We start from the raw sequence: 11,729 nt of genomic DNA on the forward strand, positions 1-11,729 counted from the left end.
TGTCCATACTACCCAAAGCAATATATAATTTTAATGCAATCTCCATTAAAGCTCCACTGTCATATTTTAAAGATCTAGAAAAAATAATACTTCATTTTATATGGAATCAGAAAAAACCTTGAATAGCCAAGACATTACTCAGGAATAAAAACAAAGCAGGAGGAATTACGTTACCAGACCTCAGACTATACTATAAATCGATAGTGATCAAAAATAGAGAGGTAGATGTATAGAACAGAATAGAGAGCCAAGAGATGAATCCAGCTACCTACCATTACCTGATCTTTGATAAGCCAATTAAAAACATTGAGTGGGGAAAAGATTCCCTATTTAACAAATGGTGCTGAGCTAACTGGATAGAGACCTGTAGAAGACTGAAACTAGACTCACACCTTTCACCATTAACTAACATAAACTCTCACTGGATTAAAGATTTATACTTAAGACATGAAACTATGATAATACTAGAAGAAAGTGTAGGGAAAACCCTTGAAGAAATCCGCTTGGGCGAAAACTTTATGAAGAGGACCCCTCAGGCAATTGAAGTAGCATCAAAAATACACTTTTGGGACCTGGTCAAACTAAAAAGCTTCTGCACAGCCAAGAACATAGTAAATAAAGTAGGTAGACAGCCCTCAGAATGGAAGAAGATATTTGCTGATTATGTCTCCGACAAAGGTTTAATAACCAGAATCCATAGAGAACTCAAACGTATTAGCAAGAAAAAAACAAGCGATCCCATCTCAGGGTGGGCAAGGGACTTGAATAGAAATTTCTCTAAAGAAAACAGGCGCATGGCCTACAGATATATGAAAAAATGCTCACCATCTTTAATCATCAGAGAAATGCAAATTAAAACTACTTTGAGATATCACCTAACTCCAGTAAGATTAGCGCATATCACAAAATCCCAAAATCAGAGATGTTGGCATGGATGTGGAGAAAAGGGAACACTTCTGCACTGCTGGTGGGAATGCAAATTAATTCGTCCCTTTTGGGGAGACATCTGGAGAACACTGAGAGAACTAAAAATAGACCTGCCATTTGATCCCGCAATTCCTTTATTAGGTATGTATCCAGAAGACCAAAAATCACATTACAACAAAGATATTTGTATCAGAATGTTTATTGCAGTCCAATTCATAATTGCTAGGTCGTGGAAGAAGCCCAAGTGCCCATCAACCCACAAATGGATCAATAAATTGTGGTATATGTATACCATGGAATACTATGCAGCCCTAAAGAAATTGTGGTATATGTACACCAGGGAATATTATGCAGCCCTAAAGAAAGATGGAGACTTTGCCTCCTTCATGTTTACATGGATGGAACTGGAAAATGTTCTTCTTAGCAAAGTATCTCAATAATGGAAGAAAAAGTATCCAATGTACACAGCCCTATTTTGAAACTAATGTATAGCTTTCATAGGAATGTTACAACCTAATTATAGCCTTAGAATATGGGAAGGAGTGTGGGAGACGGGAGGGTAGGAGACTCTTTCTAAAAGTAGAATATGAATGTCTTAATAGCTAAGAAAATGACATGAAGGCTACGCTAACCAGTTTGATGAGAGTATTTCAAAATGTATATGAAAACACCACACTGTACCCTGTGATTGCATGAATGTACACAGCTATGATTTAATAAAAAAAATTTTAAAAAACACAATGGAAAATTGTATCCATAATTAAAGACTAAATATTTTAATCCTAGTTATACATATAGTCCAAATGTTGAATATGAGATAAAATTAACTTATTTTCACAATGTTTAGTTTCTTTATTCAATACAAATATCTAATCAAACCTTTTATTTTTTTCATTACTATAGAATTTTATTTCATATTTTAATTGCATACACTTTTTTTTTTGAGACGGAGCCTCAAGCTATCTCCCTGGGTAGAGTGCCATGGCATCACGCTCACAGCAACCTCCAACTCCTGGGCTCAAGCGAGCCTCCTGCCTCAGCCTCCTAAGTAGCTGGGACTACAGGCGCCAGCCACAACGCCTGACCATTTTTTGGTTGCAGCCATCATTGTTGTTTGGTAGGCCTGGGCTGGGGATTCCAACCCGCCACCTTAGGTGTATGTGGCTGGCGCCTTAGCCGCTTGAGCCACAGGCACCGAGCCAATTGCATACACTTGAAGTGGTCTATTTCTAGTATCAACTATTCTTGGTACTAGAAAAAAAAGCTCAGAGATTTGCTGGGCACAGTGGCTCATGCTTGCAATTCTGGTACTCTGTGAGGCCCAAGCAGGAGAATCATTTGAGGTTAGGAGTTCCAGACCAGTTAGAGCAAAAGCCAGATCCCCATCTCTATTAAAAATAGAAAAAGGACCCTGCCGGAGCCACCGCTGCCAGAGACATGTTCCAGGTACTTCAGAAGTCCATGGGGCCAGCCAACCTGATCCTGCTCACCTTCAAAGTCTATGCAGCACTGAAAAAGAACTCACCCTCCACAAATCCAATGAAGATTAATGAGCTTTCACTCTACTCAGTTCCCAAGGGTCAATCCAAATATGTGGAGGAGCCATAGACCCAACTTGAAGAAAGTATCTCATATCTACAAAATCACTGTATACAAGTTGGTGTCAGGAACATACTTCCAAACTCAGCCCAGGATGAAAAGTTTGGTTCAACTGGGGTTAGACAGCTATGAGTATCTCCAACATGCCCCTCCTGAGTTTTTCCCAAGACTTGGTGTTATTGGTTTCACTGGCCTTGGTAGACTCCTTTTGGCTAGAGGTTCAAAAGAAAAGAAGCTAGTGTATGCACCTGGTTTCATGGGATTAGCTGCCTCTATCTATTATCCATAACAAGCCATCGCATTTGTCCAGGTTGGTGGGGAGAAATTATATGACTTGGGTTTGCAAAGATACACAGCCATAGAAGATTTATGAAAGGAGAACTTTCAAAAGCCAGGAAATGTGAAGAATTCACCTGGAAATAAGTAGAAAACTCCATGCTCTCCCTATTTTAATCAGATATAGGTAAATATTGGAAACTCCATACAGTAGATCAATTATTTCTACAGAGAAATGGCAGAGAAGTCAGTATTGAATGTATTAAACTGGCATTCTTTATCAGGGAACTATACTAGGCTTCTGTTATTTTGGGTGATATCATCCTACAAGCAGACTAATCTGAAATCCTGTCAACTAGAGATAATGTATAAGCCTTAGAATTCTTCATTCTCATGTTGCTATTTATGTACATAATTAAAATCCAAGTTTAAAAAAAAATAGAAAAAGTAGGACCAGGCACAGTGTCTCACTCCTATAACCCTAGTGCTCTAGAAGGCTGAGATAGGTGGATTGCTTGAGTTCAGGAGTTCGAGACCAACCCCAGTAAGAGCAAAACCCTGTCTCTAGTAAAAATAGAAAAACCAGCCGGATGTTGTGGTGGGTGCCGATAGTCTCAGCTACTCAAGAGGCTAAGGCAAGAGAACTGCTTGAATCTAGGAGTATGAGATTGCTGTGACCTATGATGTGACAGCACTTTACCGAGGGTGACAGTGTAAGACTCTGTCTCAAAAAAAATGAAAAAAAGAAAGAAAAATTAGCTGGGCATTGTAGAAGGCACTTGTAGTTCCAGCTACTTAGGAGGCTGAAGCAGAAGGATCACTGAACCCAAGAGTTCAAGGTTGCTCAAGGGAGCTAGTCTGCTGCCAGGGCACGTTAGCCTAGGCAACAAAGCGAGACTCTGTCTCAAGAAAAAAAAAACCCTTAAGACTACTGGAAAAGAAAGTATGCTGAATGAGAATAGCAACTTGAGGAAAGAATTCCAAAGATCACTCAACATTTAAAGAAGAAAAAAATGAGACCATGAAGGATATATAGAAGAAAAAAAAGATGATGTATTTCATTCACTAATTCACAAAGCAACCCATTTGATTTTTTAATAAAAGCTACTTGTTAATGAACTGTTCTTTGCATTAAACTGAACCTCTCCCTCTAGATACAGTTGGCCCCTGGTTCTAACTACTGGAACTAAATAGACCAAATCTTTAAAACAAATTTTTAATGTAATATTTCTTTAAATATCATACTAGAAACAGTCATCCTGATAATAACAATAGCCACAATTTGATTAAGAATAAATAAAGTGTGCTGAGCATTTACAGGGTTTGGGTAATTTGCCCAAAGTGACACCAAAGCCCATGTTCTTTCTACTATTCCTCTTTCATCTCCAGATTAATGTCCTCCTAACTCCTTATCTCCAATCTTGCTCTTCTCTAATTCTGTCTCCATACTGTTGCTGGTATAGACTTTCTAAAACACAAATCTGGTTATGTTATTCTGTCTGCTTAAAATCTTTTAATGTGTTTCCAATACATTTGGGAGAAACAAACTCCTTAACGTGGTTTACAAGCCCTCTGTGATTTGTCTACTTCTTATCTTTCCAGTTTTATGTCACACAACCACTCTGAAACTCTCTCTCCAATCCACATTCTAAATATATCTAGTTACATGAATGTCAATTGCTGGAAAATGGCATTCTGTTGGTTCAGGAGCTTCCTAAATACTGTTTCCTACAGGTGGAACAATATAACTACTGCTCCCTCCTCTTCTGCCCAGATTTTCACTTTTCCCTCAGGCCTCAAGGAGGGAAATCACGTAGTCCATGAAGCTTCCCTTTGAACTTTGTTGTCTCTACTATGTATTTCCATAGTATTCTGCTAACTCAATGATAATCTTATCTTTGAATGTTACCTTAAAATTCCTCAAGGCCTATTCAAGTGTCTATATTTCTACTGCTAGCATAAAAATATCAAAACAGAAAAGTTCCAAAGCTGTAACTTTCACTTGGATAAAATAAGGTGGTTATGTTTTCCCCTTTAATCGAAAAGAAAAAAATCAAATTTTACAACAAAATCAAATCTTACACAAACTAATATTTTAATGATTTCTAAAAGAGCTTCTGTATAGACAACAAAACCACTGCTAAGTGATATCTTTTAAAAGGGGTCTTGATATTAGAACTGCAATTACTAAACTTCCTATTTACTATTATTAACCTTACCACATTTGTCAGAAGAAAAAGAAAGAAGCAATACAATACACTTTCTAAAAGCTCCACACCTACTCACCTGCAACCCCACAATGAGAGTGATCATACAGGTGCCGTTGTTGAAGGGTAGACTTTTTGTAAATAACATGAGGATGTCCATTTTCATAACTAAAATGCTTGGAATCCTCTGTAGTATTCTTTAAAGGTTCAATAAAATATTCTTCATCTTCTGTAGCAATAACACCATGCTAAAAGAAACAAAGAACTTACTAAGAAGAATCATTTAAAATATTAATCATCATTATAATCAAGAGTCAAAAATAAGTTGACACCTCTCTAAAGAGAAGGTAAAAACGTACATTAATAAAAAAAGTTAGTGAATTATCTGTACTCAGTATCATATAAATTTCCCTATACTTTAAAAAAAACAATTACCTTAATTGTCCTTAATGCTATGCACTATACTAAACATGTCACATACATGATTTCCTCCAGTCTTTCCAACAACTCTGTGAAGTAGCAAAGACATTTACATGAACACTAAAATGTATCTTCTTTCCAAATTGTGCATGTAACTTAACTACATCTTCTGTGTTTAAGTATAGCTTTGTGATTGAGTTTTGGTCATTACAAAATCAGTAGAGGATTTACCACTTTCTGCTGAACCCCTCAGACCTCCCCAAGAGAATTTTCCACTCTCTTTCCCCACTGCCAACTTAGTGGATACAACACCCAAAGACCTAGTGGAAGTAAAAGTCAAAAAAGAAAAAAACTCGGGTCCCGAGCAAGCTATCACAAAACTGTCTGATGGAGAATAGATACTGATACAAGGAAGAAATGAACTTCTGTTGTGATAAAAATCACAAACATTTTTAGGTTTATGTTATACTAATTATTATGTCCTTAATTAACATGTGCTCCTTATGTTTAGATTTTGCAGATGAAGTAACAGGCTCAGAGGGTAAGAACTTGCCCAATGTTAAATAAAGGTAAGTGAAGGTTCTAGAATTCAATCAAAGCTCTGCTCTTATTCACAGTATCATATCATATTATATTTATTTAGCCAAGTCCTACTCAACTCAGTCATGCCTTCTCTTTAAAACCTCTAGTCAATTAGGGTAGTTTCACCCTCTTCTGAGCTCCAATAGCATTTAGTATTGTAGCATTTTCAATTAATTCCACTGGTTTTTTTTGTTTTGTTTTTGTTTTTTGAGACAGAGTCTCACTTTGTCACCTCCTCCCCCAGAGTGCCATGGCATCATAAGCTCATAGCAACCTCAAACTCTTGGGCTCAAGAGATTCTCTTGCTTCAGCCTCCTCAGTAGCTGGGACTACAGGAGCCTACTACAATGCCCAGCTATTTTTAGAGATGGAAGTCTCACTCTAGCTCAGGGTGGTCTGGAACTCCTGAGCTCAGGCAATGTGTCACCTCAGCCTCCCAGAGTGCTGGAATTGCAGGCATGAGCCACTGCGCCCAGCCCCATTTCCACAGTTTCATGATGAGGTATGCTCATGCTTGTAATCTCAACACTTTGAGAGGCCAAAGTGGCAGAATGACCTGAGGCCAGGAGTTTAAGGCCAGCCTGGGCTAAACAGCAAGACCTTATCTCTATAAAAAAGATTTTTTTTAATTAGCTGGGCATCGGGCCACATATGTCTATCATCACAACTATTCAAAAGGCCAAAGCAGGAAGATCACTTAACCCAGGAGTTCAAGGCTATAATCCAGCCTGGGTGACAGAGCTAGACCCTGTCTCTATTAATAAATAAATAAATAAATAAATAGATCCAACACAGTTTTGTTACATGTCAAATCTTCAAAAGTGAATTTCGAGTAACTTTTCAACCACATGTTTTATTTTTCCAACTAGACTATTTGCTTTCTTTCTTTTTTTTTACACAGGAGTCTCACTTTGTCACCCTGGGTAGAGTGCCATGGAGTCATAGCTCACAGCAACCTTAAAACTCTTGGGCTCAAGCAATTCTCTTGCCTAAGTCTCCCGAGTAGCTGGGACTACAGGAATCTACCATTATGCCCTGCTATTTTTAGAGATAGAGTCTCACTCTAGCTCAGGCTGGTCTCGAACTCTTCCTGCCTCAGCCACCTACTGTGTCCAGACTACTATTTGCTTTCTTAAGGCAGAGGGTTATGTCTTGTATTTTTTAGTATCAGTAACAGCTATAAAAAGTGTCTTGTATTCAAAAGGTATAAACAAGAGTGCACTGATGAAAAGACACAAGATGGGCTGGGTCTGGTGGCTCACACCTGTAATCTTAGCACTCTGAGAGGCCAAGGCAGATGGATTGCTTGAGCTCAAGAGTTCAAGATCACCCTGAGCTACAGTGAGACCCCATCTGTACTAAAAATAGAAAAACTAGCCAGGCGTAGTGGAGCATGCCGGAGTCCCAGCTACTCGGGAGGCTGAGGCAAAAGGATTGCTCAAGCCCAAGAGTTTGAAGTTGCTGTGAACTACGTTGACATCATGGCACTCCACCGAAGCAACAAAGTGAGACTTTGTCTCAAAAAGAAAAAGAAAAAAAAATGAGATGGTAAAAGAAATACTTCTACCCTTGCTAATAATGTTTTCCTAAGTATAGCACGTGTGAGGACTGCTCTTAATCCAGCTAATTTATCCTGTAACACGGGATAAAGCACAAACTCTCTGGGAATATTTCCTCAGCTGGAGAAAAGAAAGGGTTCTTCTGAACTAGTGGTTTTTAAGACAGCACTGTGGGAAGCCTTAAGGTTCCATGAAAGTACCCTCAGGAGACTGCCCCAGATAACAAAGGGAGACCTACATGGTTTGGATTTTTAGGCTCAGGAATCAGCTGTGCTTTTATTAATCTGTATATTAAGTTTCCACATAACATTTCATTTAGGAAAATGGTTTTGCTTCTTTAAAAAGAAAAAAAGTGAAAATCTCTGGTCCAGATAATCTCTAAGGTCCTTTTGAATTCTAAACCTCTATGATTCTGTTTAGGGAAATTCATGTTAAGTACCTCATGCTTGGAAGGAACGGTAAGACATAATCAGAGCTGCTCTAATTTATAGATGAAGTTGGCAGTCACCTACATGAAATGAGCTGAGGAATGCAAAAAGAAAAAAAAAGCAGCACTTAGTCACTTCATATTATTTTCACCATAGTTTGCTTTAGTTTAAGGATAATAGCCCCCATATTAAATGCAAATACTGGCAGAAATAACATAATATACCATTAACAGACTCTAATACTTGAGCATAAATTACTTTACCAGGTAGATTAACAATATACTAGAGCAAACTGAGCACAGTTCCTAGAAAAAAGGGGACAAGTATAAGTTTTGATACGGAAGTGTAGGAAGCAGACCAGAAAGGCTATGACAGTAGTCATTCTGGTCTGTGAGGAGAAAAAAGCTGAATGGTCCAGACAAGAAACTTGGATTGCTGAGAAAAAATGGAGTCAGAAGCCTAGTAAGTAAACAAAATCTCTAATTTCAAGAATAGAAAAACTCTAGAAGAGTGATTCAGAAATTTTATGTATTAGGTACTCTGTAAATCTTACACACAATATCTCATTTAATCTTAATAGCTCTCTGAAGGGGCCAGGCACAGTGGCTCATGCCTGTAACCCCAGCACTCTGGGAAGCCGAGGCAGGCAGACTGCCTGAGCTCACAAGTTTGAGACCAGCCTGAGCTAGAGCAAGACCACTGTGTCTAAAAATAGCCAGGTGTTCTGGCAGGTGCCTGTAGCCCCAGCTACTCGGGAGGCTGAGGCAAGAGAATTGCTTAAACCCAAAAGTTTGAGGTAGCTGAGAGTTATGATGCCACAGCACTCAGGGCATGGAGCACAAAGCAAGACTCTGTCTTAAAAAAAAGAAATAGCTCTCTGAAGTAAGTACACTATCAGCTCCTCTTTGTAGATGAAAAACTGAGATGGAGCAAAGTTAAACAACAAACTCATTTGATTGACTTTGGAGCCTGGATTCTTATCTACTATTCTATAATTCTCTTATTCTCTAAATGTTATTTCTAACAGTATTCATCCATTCACCTATGAATGAATAGGTGAGTATCTATTCATATGCTGAGTATCTATTACATGGCAGATACCATACTAGGCAGGAATACAACAGTGAACCTAAAAAGTTTCATCTCTATCATGGTACTTTTATTCTGGTAGGAGGAGCTAAAAATTAATTAATTAGATAAATGAATGATGAATCACAAAGTGATAAATGTTAAGACACACACACAGCATCAGAAAAGGGCAGAGAGCAATCAGGAGTAAGGAAATTATACAAATATTTTGGATGGTTGGGAACATCCTCTATAATAAGGTGATATTTAAACAGAAACTTAAATAAACTGAAGAACAAGCCAAATAGATAGCTTAGGAAAGAACAGATCAGATAGTAAAAGCAGCAAATGTAAAGGCAATGAAGTAGGAGTGTGCCTATAGTTTTTGAGTAACAGCCAGCAGCCACAATGACTGAAGGAAGGGAATGGGAGAATGATTATGAGATGAGATGATGGAGGATCTGATTTAATGGGAGTCTCAGAATCTGTGTGTGCCTGATGAGAGCCCTGCTGTCACTTCCTTTACATCCTCATTCACTTTTAGCCTGTTAGCCCCAGGACTAATCTCATGATGGCCCCTCTTTCCCTGCCATATTAATTCATAAAAGCCCAAACCTCATCCCCTAGATTCTAATCCCCAAATGGTTATATATTAACATGATGTTTTCTGATCCCATCGCCTATCTCTCCTCACAATTCAAAACACTTCTGCTGTGCCCTCTCAAAGTCAAGATCAATCATCAACAAAATCTCCTATAGTCTCATCTCTGAATATTCACTTCACTTGCTCTTACAAAAAATTGAATATCCCTCAATGACATTCCTTCCCTGTCGTCCTTACTTCCTCCTCAAAATAACAAAACACCAGCTTCGAACTTCATGCCATAATCTTCTTCCCATATCAATATCTCCATTTTTTTTCTTTTTCCTTCCTAATCAGTCCCTTTACTGCTTACAGATTTTAATTTCTGGATCATTGTCATCCTCTGCAATATCATTCCTCAAATCATTGTTGATTTCAATATCTTCTTATAGTAATCCCTTCCAAAGTCTAGAAGTGAAACATGGGCTCTTAAAATATTTTAAATGCAGAAAAAATATGAAGCATTATAAATAAAACAAATTATAATCAAATACAATTTATCAAGACAAAAATTTTTTTGAGACAGAGTCTCACTTTCTCGCTCTCAGAAGAGTAGAATACCATTGTGTCACAGCTCATGGCAACCTCAAACTCTTGGGCTCAAGCAATCCTCTTGCCTCAGCCTCCCTAGTAGACTACAGGTATTCGCCACAACATTCAGGTACAATGCCTGGTTAGTTTTAGAGACAGGTTCTCGCTCTGGCTCAGGCTGGTCTCGATTTCCTGAGCTCAGGCAATCCACCTGCCTTAGCCTCCCAGAGGTCTAGTATTATAGAGTGAGCCCAGCACCCAGCCTCAAAATATTTTTAAAATAAGACTTTTGGAACACTTTGAGAAGGTCTTCAAGGCAATGTGCAGTAAGTGGCTCATACCTGCAATCTTAGCTCTTTGGGAGACCAAGGCAGGAGGATCACTTGAGCCTAGGGGATTGAGACAAGCCTAGGCAATATAACAAGAGCCTGTCTCTAAAATGATTTTTTAAATAGCTGGGCTCAGTGGCGTATGCCTGTAGTACAGCTACTCCTGATGCTTAGGTGAGAGGATTGCTTGAGCCCAGGAATTGGAGGTAACAGTAAGATATGAACATGTCACTACACTCCAGCCTGGGAGGCAAATGAGACCCCCATCTCTTGAAAAAAGAATATATATATATACACACACATATATATATGGATCAGAGAACCAATTCCAAAAAGATAGAGCAGGAGGGAAGAAAAAGATAAGATAAAATTATTAAGAAAACAATTTTTTAAATTTTTCTAAGCTTAAGGATAGTCTTTAAATTAAAAGCACCTATCACAGGCGGTGCCTGTGGCTCAGTGAGTAGGGCTCTGGCCCCATATACCAAGGGTGGCAGGTTCGAACCTGGCTCCGGCCAAACTGCAACAAAAAAATAGCCTGGCGTTGTGGAGGGCACCTGTAGTCCCAGCAACTGGGGAGGCTGAGGCAAGAGAATCGCCTAAGCCCATAGCTGGTTGCTGTGAGCTGTGACACAACAGCACTCTACCAAGGGTGACAAAGTGAGACAATGTCTCAAAAAAAAAAAGCACCCATCAAAACCAAGCAGGGATAGCTACTAGACAGGCTGAAGCAAGAGAATTACTCCAGCCCAGGAGTTTGAGGTTGCTGTGAGCTGTGACACCAAAGAACTCTACCCCGGGGTGACAGAGTAAGACTCTTGTCTCAAAAAAAAGTGGGTGATAAAAGAAAAAGGAAAGGAGGGAGGGAGGAAAGGATTCCACAAGACAAATGTCAAAAAGAAGAAGAAAAGAAAAACCAAGCAAAGGAAAGAATACCGATACCTAGCCACATAAAATTCCTGAAGCAAGAAGGATAAAAAGAAAAACATGCTTTCATTGAGGAAAAAAAGAAATTTTAATTAAAAAATTCTTAAATAAAAGGACAAAAATCAGACCAATAGCAGACTTCTATTTTCTACTTAAAAATGAATCAATGGGCTCGGCGCCTATAGCTCAACCGGCTAAGGCGCCAGCCACGTACACCTAAGGTGGCGGGTTCA

General features: G+C 38.8%; 1 protein-coding gene and 1 pseudogene across 1 annotated transcript in view; one reads left to right on the forward strand and one right to left on the reverse strand.

Annotated features, from left to right (window-relative positions):
• The window catches only part of ADAMTS6 (ADAM metallopeptidase with thrombospondin type 1 motif 6), a 366,007-nt gene that overhangs the window by 336,698 nt on the left and 17,580 nt on the right, over window positions 1-11,729 (reverse strand). The window contains exon 4 of the mRNA XM_003785868.1: window positions 5,089-5,257. Within this exon, the coding sequence (XP_003785916.1) occupies window positions 5,089-5,257 (169 nt within the window). The remainder of the gene's footprint in view (window positions 1-5,088; window positions 5,258-11,729) is intronic.
• Window positions 2,365-2,953, forward strand: LOC100945231 (annotated as a pseudogene).

Source organism: Otolemur garnettii, unplaced genomic scaffold (assembly GCF_000181295.1).
Source record: "Otolemur garnettii isolate 467f Iridium unplaced genomic scaffold, OtoGar3 scaffold00017, whole genome shotgun sequence".
In the NCBI taxonomy this organism is placed as follows: domain Eukaryota; kingdom Metazoa; phylum Chordata; class Mammalia; order Primates; family Galagidae; genus Otolemur; species Otolemur garnettii.